At 32.1% G+C, this 15,030-nt stretch overlaps 1 protein-coding gene across 1 annotated transcript; it reads left to right on the top strand.

Annotated features, from left to right (window-relative positions):
- The first annotated feature begins 536 nt into the window (after positions 1-536).
- On the top strand, positions 537-1,351 carry LOC106308535. The gene is made up of 2 exons (XM_013745688.1): positions 537-731; positions 803-1,351. The coding sequence occupies exons 1-2, from the start codon at positions 537-539 to the stop codon at positions 1,349-1,351; spliced, it is 744 nt and encodes a 247-aa protein (XP_013601142.1).
- The last annotated feature ends 13,679 nt before the right edge of the window (positions 1,352-15,030 follow it).

Raw genomic sequence — 15,030 nt, forward strand, 5'->3', positions numbered from 1 at the left:
TTACCCCGTGCATCCATCTGGTTCGGATGAACCTGGACATCTTGACTAGTCTTCTCTATTTTCCGTACCTTGACCAGATCTAGTCTCCTCCATTTTCCGTGCCTTGACTAGATCTAGTCAAATTTGTATTTTCTATGCATTGTTTTCCCACATTTTCTTTAATTGTCTTTGACTACAAAACACTATAAATATGTAGTCCCTTTGATGAATAAAATCAGTTCAGTTTTGGTTGTTTATTTTGTTTCTTCTCTAAGTGAGAGAGAGAGTTCTTTAGCTAGTTCATTGGTGTGAACCGGCTTGTTGATTTGGTGGTCAGCCAATTCATCTTTGTGTGTTGTTTGGTGGTTAGCCAACACATTCATTCTTTCTTTGGTGGTTAGCCTTTGATCGTGGGTATATCAAGAGTCATTCCGCATCTCTTGACGATCCTTTCAATCCATCTCAGTTCCAGAAGTGTTGTTTGCCTTCTCGGATCATATCCAACACCCAGCTAAAGTGATCCTCCCTATCTTAGGGTTCTTCACTTACCCTTGGGCATGGCTTTACAAAGGAGAGGAATCATGACACATCCAGTGACCTGTGCTCGATGTGGGGAACCGGAGACTGCAGACCATCTCTTCCCCCATTGCCGGTTCGCGAAAAGAGTTTGGAGCAACGTACCGACGACGAGGCAACTCGACATACAACCAACTTCTACCTTCGCGAACACACTGGAATCATCACCCCCCCTGGTTTGTTTCCCACCTACGGGTGTTGCCATTAATATATTCTCTTGGGTGTGTTGGTGTATTTGGACTGCAAGAAACTCCTAGTCTTTGAGAACCGTACTCTTGACCCAAACAACATCATTTGCAATTCCCTAAGACTAGCTCGCGAGTGGCAGGAGGCCCAACCGATCAAACACATCGAGACACGTAACCTTAGCAATCAAAGCATCCATACATCAACTTGTTTGACAACTCTGTATACGGATGCGTCATGGAGAGCTCAAGACAAAACTGCAGGATGTGGCTGGATTATGTACACCCCACACTCGGAGGACCCAAGACAAGGAGCTACAACAGAATTGTTCGTCGCAACCTCCCTGATGGTTGAGGTGCTAGCTGTGCGAGAAGCCCTAATACAAGCCAAAGCTGCCCATCTATCCAATATCTGCCTCAAATCAGGTAATCAAGTGCTTATCAAAGCTCTAAACTCGAATCAACATCATGTGGAACTCTACGGAATCAACTTGGATATCGAGAAACTAGCTTCATCATTTTCATCTATTGTTTTCTCTTATGTTCCTAGAAACCTAAACTCTGCTGCAGATGCTTTGGCAAAGTCTGCCTTGTATGCTTTGAACATCTAGCTCCCGTTTTTATTCTAATGAAGTTATTGGTTGATCAAAAAAAAAAAGTAAACTGTGAATCTTCCCTCGTGCCTGTTTTTGCGATCTGAATTAGGATTTGTGCTTGTCTATGTTTGTGTATACACAGGTGGGGAAATTTTTTTTCTTACTGCATATCTTGGATGATACTTTCAACACAAGTTTCACTACAACCATTAGGGACACACACACATAAGCCGTTGTGTTCGTGTCCGTGTGTTACTAAAATTTCCTATTTCACTACGATAAGATGAACTGAATGTTCCTGTTGATGCAGGATGCCGTTGTAGCCAGTTCTGATTCTCAGTCCAGCGTTTCAACCAAACCTATAAAGGAACCAGAAGTTTTGCAGCCTGTGTGGTGGTGCCAAGTTTGCTAGATCAGCTGCAAAATCACATCAATGGAAAAAAACGCCTATAGAAGTTGAAATTGCAAAGGGCCAAGAATAAAAACATGTCCATGAGACCAGCCAAGCGTTTTTAGGAGAATGCAGAGAAAAAAAAAGAAGATTACCAAACCAAACCGCTTTGATTCGTATAGACAACTTTATAATCTTCTTATAATATGGTTTTCTTTGATTACGATCAAAAAGTGATGGAGCTACATCTCACTCTTAAGAATACTTGTCTTATTGATTCTCATCAAGGAAGATGACTAGATGAGACTCATTTGGATTCTCATTAGTTTGTTTTCAGCCGTAATGTTAACAACTGTTATATTCAGGGGCGGATCCAAGATGGTTTTAAGTATGGGGCACTTGACCATTTCTATAACTAGAAGCTTAATATGTAACTGTACTTAACTAAATTTAACACTAGATGTCAATGAACAAAAAAAATTTAGGTTGGGGCACATGCCACACCCTCTAATACACTGGGACCGCCCCTGGTTATATTGTTCTGTTTTGTAAGGAAGTGACAAAGTAAGTAAACATATGATGCTGTATCTTTAAGATCAAAAGTTGGTTTCTTAGCTCACAAGTAACTATTGACAACATGGTCAAGCACAGAGTCAACCATGCATAGAGTAGACATGTCACTGTTGTGTTTATGTTGGGAAATAATGTAACGACCCGGTTCTCATAACCGGATCTGGTTTGTTTTTTTCTTCTTCTTTAATTAAATTAGACCAAATCCAATTTATTCTCTTTTGGTTTAGTCAAACCGTGTTTACACATATATAAATTATGTGTATCTCCTTGACTCGAACCTAGCCGCAAAAAGAACCATCGACGATATCCTTCTCTTCCTTAGCTCTCATGTATACTTTCTCTCCATCTATCCATGTCAGTCACTGTCACATGTATGTCATCACCACCAGAGATGTAGTCATGTTTCCCGAAATTTCATAGCGCCATTAGACGTGAAGATGAGTCAATTGTAACCGGAGCCGTCGTATTGTGTCACCGCCACCACCGACCATTAACGTACAACACTTGATCTCTTGGTTACGGGATGTGAGCCATGCTGTCTGAGAACCATAGACGCTTATCCGTTGACGTCACATATCCAATGCGATTTGGAGAACGTGATCAAAACGTTGATGGGAAGTCGAGATCCATGACAAAACCCTAATTTTCCTTAGTCGTCAAGTCAACTCGTTTGTTTTCCGATCTGCTTCCGGTGCCCCGTTTTGGCTAAGGTGAGGGCTACTCCGTTAAATCCCGAGCTAGTTTAGTACTACTATTATGGAAAGTCTAGTGTCGAAACATGATACGTCTCTGTGAATCGAGTCTGTTTGAGAGTCTTGTTTGTTTACTATTATTTTTTATTGTTAAACTGGAAATACGATAATAGAAGATTCAACGGTTGCGTGAAATGATTGATGTTAAAGACTGTTATATATATATATGGTTATATAGTAGGGACTATGTTATGAGTGCGGGGGCCAGAGAGATCTGGGCTAGCGACGCATATGAGTACGGGGGCCAGAGAAATCTGAGCTAGCGACGTATATATTGTGTGGTGCGGGGTGCAGAGACGTTTTCATATCGACGCATATTGGTGGAGTGCGGGGGTCCAGAGATGTATGGGCTAGCGACGCATATGAGTACGGGGGCCAGAGAAATCTGAGCTAGCGACGTATATATTGTGTGGTGCGGGGTGCAGAGACGTTTTCATATCGACGCATATTGGTGGAGTGCGGGGGTCCAGAGATGTATGGGCTAGCGACGCATATTATATTATCGCATATCCATATGAGGAGAATGCGGGGTATGTGGACTAGCTATGTACCATCAGCGCATTGTTTGTTTTGTGTGATGCGCTAGGCATCTTGTTTGTTCATGCTAGAGCTATGCCTACATAGTCGTAGTGCTATGTACTGAGTCAGTGGTTTGTGGTTTAGCATCCCATACCTCACTGGGTGACTCCCCTGTTGCTCATCCCTCTTTCTTCCCATTGCAAGTGAGCTTGCCGGGTAGTTGGATATCTGGACGGTTTGGTGTATGGGGATAATTGTATTTTATTTTGGTTTTAATTAACTTTTCGATTTAATGTATTTGGTTTTTAAATTACGAACTCGTTTTATTTGGAAATTATTTGATTAAAAGGTTTGACAATTTTTTCGGTTTTATAAATCGGTTTAATTTGGTATATTTCGGTTAGTAGCACGCCGTTCTCGAGGGAGGAGGAGACAGGTGTTACAATTTGGTATTAGAGCGGGGTTCTGTCCCGGCTCCAACCCGGGACGGCGATTTATGGGACTCGGATTTCAACGATTTTCAATGTTTCGGAATTGGGGGTTTAAAAAAAAAATTTGACACCAAGAAGTCCAGTATTATTCTGTTAGTTCTTAGGGTTTCTGATTTCTTTTTCTTTGCAGGAGAAGACCAAGTTTATGTTCGCTTCATTTGTTTCCCATCTCGTGTTCTTCTTCCTTTGTAGTCGTTGAAATTCTTTCCCAGTTCTCTCTAAGAATTCGGAACGAATTCCGGTTAAGTGGGGAAGAATTGTAACGACCCGGTTCTCATTACCGAATCTGGTTTGTTTTTTCTTCTTCTTTAATTAAATTAGACCAAATCCAATTTATTCTCTTTTGGTTTAGTCAAACCGTGTTTACACATATATAAAGTATGTGTATCTCCTTGACTCTAACCTAGCCGCAAAAAGAACCATCGACGATATCCTTCTCTTCCTTAGCTCTCATGTATACTTTCTCTCCATCTATCCATGTCAGCCACTCTCACCTGTATGTCATCACCACCAGAGATGTAGTCATGTTTCCCGAAATTTCATAGTGCCATTAGACGTGAAGATGAGTCAATTGTAACCGGAGCCGTCGTATTGTGTCACCGCCACCACCGACCATTAACGTACAACACTTGATCTCTTGATTACGGGATGTGAGCCATGCTGTCTAAGAACCATAGAAGCTTATCCGTTGACGTCACATATCCAATGCGATTTGGAGAACGTGATCAAAAAGTTGATGGGAAGTCGAGATCCATGACAAAACCCTAATTTTCCTTACTCGTCAAGTCAACTCGTTTGTTTTCCGATCTGCTTCTGGTGATCCGTTTTGGCTAAGGTGAGGGCTAGTCTGTTAAATCCCGAGCTAGTTTAGTACTACTATTATGGAAAGTCTAGTTTCAAAACATTATCCGTCTTTGTGAATCGAGTCTGTTTGAGAGTCTTGTTTGTTTATTATTATTTTTTATTGTTAAACAGAAAATAGGATAATAGAGGATTCAACGGTTGTGTGAAATGATTGATGTTAAAGAATGTTATATATATATAGTTATATAGTAGGGACTATGTGATGAGTGCGGGGGCCCAGAGAGATCTAGGATAGCGACGCATATGTGTACGGGGGCTAGAGAAATCTGAGCTAGCGACGTATAGAGTACGGGGGCCAGAGAAATCTGAGCTAGCGACGTATAGAGTGAGGGGGCACAGAGACATCTGAGCTAGCGACGCATATGTGATGAGTACGGGGGCCCAGAGACGTCTGAGCTAGCGACATATATATTGTGTGGTTTGGGGTGCATAGACGTTTGCATATCGACGCATATTGGTGGAGTGCGGGGGTCCAGAGATGTCTGGGCTAGCGACACATATTATATTATCGTATATCCGTATGAGGAGAATGCGGCGTATGTGCACTAGCTATGTACCATCAGCGCGTTGTTTGTTTTGTTTGATGCGCTAGACATCTTGTTTGTTCATGCTAGAGCTATGCCTATATAGTCATAGTGCTATGTACTGAGTCAGTGGTTTGCGGTTTAGCATCTCATACCTCACTGGGTGATTTCCCTGTTGATCATCCCTCTTTCTTTCCATTGCAGGTGAGCTTGCCGAGTAGTTGGATATCTGGATGGTTTGGTGTATGGGGATAATTGTATTTTATTTCGGTTTTAATTAACTTTTCGATTTAATGTATTTGGTTTTTAAATTATGAACTCGTTTTATTTGGAAATTATTTGATTAAAAGGTTTGACATTTTATTCGGTTTTATAAATCGGTTTAATTTGGCATATTCTGGTTAGTAGCACGCCGTTCTCGAGAGAAGAGAAGACGGGTGTTACAAATAATGCCATTGATCTTTTTCCCGCCTTTACGGCCAGGAGGATGAGAGAAAATAATGATGGTGGCAGCTCCTCCCATGCTTGACAATAGAAAGTTAAGAAAAGAAGAAAAGAAGAAAAACGTTGAGGTAGAAGAAAATGAAATTTGTCTATCCTTGGAAAAAAGTTAAAAAAAGAAATTTAAAAGATTTAAAAGATTTTTAGAATATTCGGTAACCTTTTTACCTCAGATATTAATTACAAATTTGGAAGAAATCAAATTCTATCTTACTTAGAAAATAGAGGACGGCGATGTTCTACACTACCTGTAGTAGATGAATGAGAATATGATAGAATGTAGATTCTGAAAAATTATACATATGGTTAATGTTTAGATGATCTAATCTACAATATTGTAGAATATAGAAGAACACGTAGATCGAGTACTATGCGGTAGTAGATGGATTAATATTCGCTATATTACTTATTCTAAATCTGGTAGATTATTGTGTGTTTTAGTGGATTCCCAATTTTAGACTGTCCTAGATGGTTATGGTAGATTAGGTTTATTGACATTTTTTCCTAAGTGCACATGCATATTGATATCATGTATTTTTTTTCTTATTTTTTTGGCTTCTCAATATATATATATTTTTTTTATAATCCAGGTAATCCGGACATCCCCGGAGGAAACTCGACTAGCACTTAAGTACACCTCCGCAGAAGGCATTTTGGAGGGCCGCTTTTTTCACTTTAATTTAATCGACGGTGGCCAGCGGGATTCGAACCCAGATCCGTATTAGAGCCAAAGCTCTCTCAAAACCACTGGACCGTCTTCAATATATTGATATGCATTTCTATAAAATGTAAGGGTATGCAATATCCAAAAGTGAAAAGGTTAGTTTTGTTGTAAAGGCATAATAGCTGAGATTAGTTGTTCATTTTTAGCAAATTTCTCTTTTTATTTGACTTTCATGGCATGTGTAAATTTTCCTTAAAAGGTGTTATTGGTTTATATATTTTGATGGATTTAGAAATTCATGTATTATTTATAAATTTAAGTAAAATATGCAGATTTTAAATTTTTTGGATTAGTATTTACAAGCCTGGAGGATTTCTCTCGGATTTGAATCTTTGTATTTTTAACAAAAAAATTCAAAAAAATCTATTATAAAATCAAATTTATTAGTAAATCTGTACGATTAAAACACTTGATTTGATATAGAATTTATGAATCATTAAACCAATAACACATGATTTTAATACAGATTTGAAAATCATAGAACCAATAACACTAAATTTAATTTAGATTTTCAAATCCATTAAAATATAACAACCAATAACCCCCACTAAGTCTCTCTAGTGACAACTCACTGATAAGATATTCATATGCGGCTGAAGATATATGTCATATCTCAATTTTGTCATTTCACAAACATTAATACGAATATCGGAGCTTCCAGCAACTCAAAGTATCCAAAGATTTCAAAACCCACCAGCAACGTAGTAAGTCCACCCAGGATTAGCCTATATCACCAATCGCGAGTTAAGGTGTAATGTACTAGCACTGATATAGTGTGCTTTCTTTATGTAAAAAGAAACATTAGCTTAATACATCGTTAGAATAAACACTTAACAACATGTATTTAATTGATTACCGAACTTAACTAACAATATATACTAGGTGTTTGCCCGCAATTTTGCGTGTAGTTATATTATATAAAGAAATATATATTATATTTACACTGTTATAATTTTTGAATAATAATTAGAAATTTAAAATTTTAATTTTTTAATTTCAAATATTTGGATAATAAAAAATTTCAGTATATATTTTTAGAAGATATGTGAGCAAAATAGTTCAAAAACATAAACCTTAGGTAACCAGAATTTGGAAAAAGTTTAGTGATTTTAGAAGTTGGCAGATTTTTAAAAGTTTAGTAGATTTAACAAATGTTTTCTAAATTTCTATCAAATATTTTGTATTGATTTTTATAGATTGTTATTGATTATTAAGTATTTGCACAATGTATGTTTTCAAAATGTTTCTCCTTCTAATGTAATATACAAAATATTGTAGAAATTTTCAACAATGAATCTCGATGAGACACTAGTGTATTATTGTTTGGTGTGTTCACATAGGCAAATGCATTTTATAGTATTGGTTCTTTGTGTTATGGTTTGTTCTTTGCTTTGTTACGAAAATAGTCATTTTTATCTTCATACTACGTGACAGATTTTTATCAGTCTTATTTTCATTGACATTTTTTTTTGAGGCATCACTCTTACAAACGAAAGATTATGTTTGAACACACCAAATACGAAACTAACCGACAAAGAGAACTTCTGAAAATCACAGGTCAAACAAGAAAAATATATCATACGGTATGTGAATGTTTTTATTACTACTCATATTTCAGAAATCTTTTGAGTAGACATGATATTTTCAAAGTCTAGACTTATGAGTAAAAATATATAGAATTTAGCTCTCAATAACCATAGAATTTAATAGAATAGCAAAATCAATAAAAACTAAACTTTTTGAATAACAAAAGATTTGAATGAAATTTAAAAGTCTTTAAACCAATAACAATGAATTTTGGAAAGATTTAAAAATTAATAAACTAATAACAATAGATTCTTTAAATTTTATAATTCCTTAAGAATTCTTAAACCAATACCCCCCTCCTAGTCATTAAAAATCTCTCTCTTACAGAAAGAATATTATAATTAATTCAGATAATTGGTTGTAGAATTACTTTATATTTTAGTTTAACACATGAAAAACCAAAAATACTCTAGCTCTCTCAAAAAAAAGTGTGTGTTTTTTTTTGTAACTCCAATATGACCAATACAATGATCGGAGGCTTTTATCATCAATGATCTTTTGTAAACGGTTTTATGTGGGCTTTAAAAACATAAAAGTTATAATAATTTCTTACCTACAAATATAATTCTCTTATATAATAATATATAACCATTAAATTTGTTTCTATAAAAAAATGCTAAAGTATTTTATTTAAGTATATATAACTAATTGATAAAAATAAAGAAATTGATAAAACATATATATTCTTTCTCTAATTCTACAATTAGTTACCATAAATCATTATTTGTAATATCATTTATGTTATTTGGTAATTTGTATTAATTAGTTGTAGAGTTACTTTTTAATTTTAGATCTGATTAAAATAATAATTAATAAATGTTAACAATCAATCAAATTTTAACTATTTTTTAAAACTTAACCTATTAAAGAATAAAGACACATAATCAAAAGTCAATTAAGTTATTTCTCAATAAATATACAGTAGGATTTATCTCTTTAAAACTAAAGATAAATTTGGTTAAGGTAAACATAAAAACATGTATTAGGAAAATGATAGTTTAAACAATTTTTTCTCATAATTTGTTCCAAATCACACTTTTTTACTCATTGTTTTAATTTAGTGTTTAACATAAAATTCAAATGGGTTAAGCAAACAAATTCTTCCTTAAATTATCTCTGATTATCACACTCTTTTATCAAACACAAACTCATTCAACCAAATGTTTTTAATTAAAACTAATCATAATTTACATATCTTTTACAGCTATTTTTTTAATTTATTTTAAATTAAATTAAAACACACCTATATTAATTAAATCTGATTAACTAATAAGAAAAAATAATATTTCAAATTTTAAATAACCAAATGTCATTATTTTAGGCATATATACTTAATATTAATGTGATATCCAATATTATATGAAATAAAATGTTTTTATTTGTATAAATTTTGTTAAAATTTTATTATTTTGAATTTTAAAATTTTACTATAGCGTAAAAAATACATCTCATTAATTTTTAAATAATTTTTTCTTACTTTTAGTTTACATTATATTTTTCATCTTTAACTTTAACAATTGTACAGATGGTCATTTTTATTGAACTTTCTTACTAAATTTATCTTAACATTTTAAAAACACATAAAACTAATTGGTTCACATTTATAGTAGCACAAAAAAATACATGTACCTCGACAAACAAATAAAAATTAAATACATAAGAATACAAAAATACCAAGAACACAACAAACATATTTTATTATTCTTTTCTCTTGTTATTTTATTTATGTCTGCTTTTTCCTATTAAAAATAACCATACTAATTTTATTATAATTCAAGCTATATGAATTAGATTATAGAGTATTAACTATAAAAAAATCCTGTGAAAAATACTATGATTAATATAATTAAATGACTTACCATATAATAAATTAAATGAATTACCAAATAATATAATTGTAAATGATTTACCATATAATAATGTTAATTCATCTGTTTATATTAATAGATGAATTAAATAAAATTTTTCTTGATTGATATACGTTTAAATAACTTACCATATAATTTTTAAGTTTTAAAATATAAAAATATTTTAATCATTTCTAAAAGTGATAACGCATATATGATATCACATTGTCATTGGAAAATGATTGTAATTTTTAGAATAATATATTTGATTGTTTGCATTCATTTAACACATTTTATACTATATATTTAGTGAATGAGTGAATTTAATTAATATTATTAAGTTTAGATTAATTAGTTTTCTAAAATATAAACATAATAAAAACCGTTTTTATAATTGTTTCTATAGTATCATATGTATTTATATGTATCTTATCAATTTATATAATTTAATCTAGATATTTAATTATTTCTATAAACAAAATTATGTTAATTCATCTATATTTAAGATGCTTAATTGTATGTTTGGAAACATAGATTAGATTAGGTAATTCTATGAATAGTTTTTAAAAAAAAAACTTTAAATAAATGAAAAATAAAGAACCATCAACCAATCAAATTATAACAATTAATTGGAGAGTTCTTCTATGAACGACACGTCAGCATAAATCAGTAAAGTGGCTTCTCAATTAATATATAGGGGGATGATTTAAAATATAAAAATATTTTAAACATTTCTAAAAGTGATAACGCATATATGATATCACATTGTCATTGAAAAATGATTGTAATTTTTAGAATTATATATTTAACTGTTTGCATTCATTTGACACATTTTTATACTATATATATAGTGAATGAGTGAATTTAATTAATATTATTAAGTTTAGATTAATTAGTTTTCTAAAATATAAACATAATAAAAACCGTTTTTATAATTGTTTCTATAGTATCATATGTATTTATATGTATTTTATCAATTTATATAATGTAATCTACATATTTAATTATTTCTATAAACAAATTATGTTAATTCATCTATATTTAAGATGTTTAATTGTATGTTTGGAAACATAGATTAGATTAGGTAATCATATGAATAGTTTTCTTTTAAAAACTTTAATTAAATAAATAAAAAAATAAAAAACCATCAACCAATCAAATTATAACAATTAATTGGAGAGCTCTTCTATGAACGACACGACAACATAAATCAGTAAAGTGACTTCTCAGTAGGAATATTTATATGGGCTTATGTTTAAAATTACTATAAGTCAAATATGGGCCATAACAGAAAAATAAGTTTATTAGTTTTATTAACTAAAGTAATAGATACTTAAACAGTTTGTAAAAATCGTTAATCTTACAAAAAAAATTAGGGAAGTCAAATAATGTAACACTAGGATAAGATCTGCGCTTTGGGCGTATTGAGTTATACTATTAAAATATTAAACATATTGTACTGACAAATTTAAGATTTATATATGATCGAATTTTTTTTATACGTATAAAGTTTTTGATTGTTTATATAATCATCTATATGTTGGGTCGATACATTTGGATATTTTCTTTTACTAACTTATCAGTAAATAAAATTAATATATTTCTGATTTTGAAGTTACACTAATTTTCAAAATATCAGATTTTAACTTTATTTTTGACAACATAAGATGAAAAATTTAAATATGAAAAAGACAATTAAAATTTGATTAGGCTCATTAAGACAACATAAAATTTTGTAGCCCGGCTATTATTATACTTAAGGCCCAAATAAAGAAAGATGATGGTATTATTTGTTTGTAACCGATACTTTGTATAGGATGAAAGTTATGTTAACATGATATATATCATTAACTACTACGAAAGGTCATTATTAATGTTTTCCTAGACTACAAAAAACAATTAGGCAGGTGTCTAAGCTTTTTCTTAATCTTCAATATAATTTTTTTTCATAATTTAAGTTCTAAATAATTGTGTTGCAAGGAAAAATAATTGATATATAAGTTTGTTTCGTAATAACAAAACAACTTAATTTATGTATTACTCTTTATATAAATTTATGTAGGTGAGAAAGACCCGTGAACTGAACAATATTCCTTTTTTCTTTCTTTTATTAAGAAAACAATTTTGAATAGATGCATCTCTTTCCTATTAATAAAATCATGCAATACTTAAGCCATAATATATAGCAAACTTTGATTTAAATTGATGTCGAAGTAACACGGACTAAGAGTATATCTAACACTTTTTTAAAGTTATTATGTTGGATCACAATATAAATCAACCTTGAGCCATTTAAAAAAAGTCTCATTTAATGAGATCGTCGAGTATTAATTTAAATGAGATCGTCGAATATTAAGTTTATCATATCATATACATTTATGTTTGGGTTAATATAAGTTTTCCTAACAATTGAATTTTGGACTTTAATTCATTCTTATGATGTCACGTAAGCCAAATTGATATCTTAATTAAGTGATACATAAGCAAGATTCTTTTTAATTAATACAAAGTTAAGGTTACAATTTTTAAAAGTTTATCTATTAATATATAAGAGATTATTTCCAACTTACCGTCTTCTTCTACTCACGATCACTTTCAAGAACTAAAGAGTTCTTATTGACAAAGCTTTCCATTTCACCTTTCCTCGCAAATCATTATAATTAAGGTAATATTATTTTTCTTCTTTCCAATTACTTTGTTATTTACTTGATTAATTTTCATCTGTTTTGCCAAATCGTGAATAACAATCATAAATGTATATGTTGATAGAAAGATTTCATCGAACAAAAGACACCAACCAAGTGGATCAAAATATAGACAAAAGAAGACAAAAAATGAAGAAGCAAAAATTCAAGAAAATGGTTTATTGAGGTATTTTAAAATCTAAAACTCTTGATAGTAGCTTTGACGAAAATAATGATGAACAACATGCTACTTTCGAAGAAGATGAGTAGATAAATATATATATATATGAGTATCATGGAGAAGATCCAGAAAATATGAATGTTGTGAACGAGGGAGAATTGAATGTAAAAGATGATGGGAATAAGAAAGAAAGTCAAAAGAATGATAATCTAGAGGGGTCTTGTAGATATGTATGATCCTGGAAATTGGGATAACATAAATAGAGGGTGAAATGAGTAGAGAGATTTTGTGGTTTTACAAGTTCCGACAAAAAGATTGTCAATGGATTATAACTTTCCCAAGGATGATTTTAAGAGGTACATTTCTAACAATTGTATTATACAGACAATTCGGTGATCGAAAAAAACAAGACTGGTGTTGGTTAATTTATTCAAAGAAAGTAAACAAGATGTTATACTTTTGCTGCAAATTATTCAATGAAAGTGACAATAGCCAACTGGTATTTATCGGGTTCAGCGATTGGAGAAATGTTTTGAAAAGGCTTAAAGAACATGAAGCTGGCCGTGACCAAATTTTGTGTATGAAGCAATGGGCAGAACTATATCTCAGGCTGCAAAAGAATTAGACAGTTTATAAATATGCTCAAGATGAAATCAATAAAGAGAAAATCCATTGGAGACAAGTGCTGCTTAGGAAACTTTATGTAGCGAAAACTCTAACTAAGCAAAATTTAACTTTTCAAGGAAGGAACGAAAAGATTGGAGAAGGAGGTTGTGGGAAATTTTTAAGCTTTATCGAGATGGTTGCTGATTTTGGTCTTGTGATAAGGTGAATCGCGGTCTCATTATCTTTGTAACAGAATTCAGAATGAGTTAATAGCCTTGTTAGGTAATGATATCAAATGTATGATTGTCAAGAAAGTTCAAAGTGTAAAGTTTTTCTCTATTATTTTTGATTGCACTCCAGATATTAGTCATCATGAACAAATAACTGTTATCATACATTATGTAGATGTATCAACAATTTCAGTTAAGGTTGGATTTTTTTTTAAACATTCCTGAAAGTTAATTTTATATTTGGAAAACGACTTTTTCGTGAGCTGCAAGATGTGTTGGTTGCTTTGATTTGCAAATTGATGATGTGAGTGGGCAAGGTTATGATAATGGCTTTAATATGAAGGAGAAGCATAAAGGAGTTAACAAGAGATTTTTTGAAATTAATTGATAACATTTTATAAACCATGTAGCTGTCATTGTTTGAATCTTGGACTATGTGATATGGCAACCACTTTTTGGAAGGTGATCTCGTTTTCTGGGACTATCTAGTGTACTTATAACTTCTTTTCAGTTCAAATAAGTAATGTAAAATATTTGAAGATCATGTAGATGGCCTTACACTTAAGTCTTGGGAAAGCCATGTTGAAAGTATTAAGGCAATATGATTTCAAGATCCTAAAATCAAGGTAACTTTAGTTTACATTGCTAAAAATGATCCACTTAAGCGCAAAGCTGAATGTCTTGCAACAAGTGAAATGTATGGAATTGTGTTATAAAAGTAATGGAAAAGTTTATCTTTATTCATAACATAGAGGTTCCTTATATAGGAGATTACACCATCATAGATAAATGGAAAGATTACAAATCATAATCTCTTGGTTATGAGCCATCCAAAATCTGGTTCATAACACTCCCCCTTGGATGCCATAACCATTGAGAGCTTGTAATGTGCTTTAATGTTGCCTCATTAAAACCATACCAGGAAAATCCAATTGGGACAAAACCATGGTGAATGAAAAAGAGTACAACACACATTACTCCCCCTGATTTGGATATTACTGAAGGTCCTTTGGATCTCCCCAATTTTCTGCAATCCGTGGGTGATGAAGATCTTGGGCAGAATATGTTTTGTCATCGAACATGATAGTTGGTTCTTCTTTACCATCGGCCATGCAATAATCTGATCGAACATATTGAGTCATCGACCTCAAATACACACACACGAAATCTTGGATGATGTTGATGTGATATGCGTGTACCACCATGTGTAAAACATAACA

The sequence above is a fragment of the Brassica oleracea genome, chromosome C8, assembly GCF_000695525.1.
Source record: "Brassica oleracea var. oleracea cultivar TO1000 chromosome C8, BOL, whole genome shotgun sequence".
Taxonomy (NCBI): domain Eukaryota; kingdom Viridiplantae; phylum Streptophyta; class Magnoliopsida; order Brassicales; family Brassicaceae; genus Brassica; species Brassica oleracea.

Bases quoted from the DNA above. Each gene is read 5' to 3' on its own strand.
- LOC106308535 (XM_013745688.1), top strand. From the start codon at position 537: ATGGCTTTACAAAGGAGAGGAATCATGACACATCCAGTGACCTGTGCT. The intron at 732-802 runs GTTTGTTTCCCA...TTGGACTGCAAG, and splicing joins TGGAATCATCACCCCCCCTG to AAACTCCTAGTCTTTGAGAA.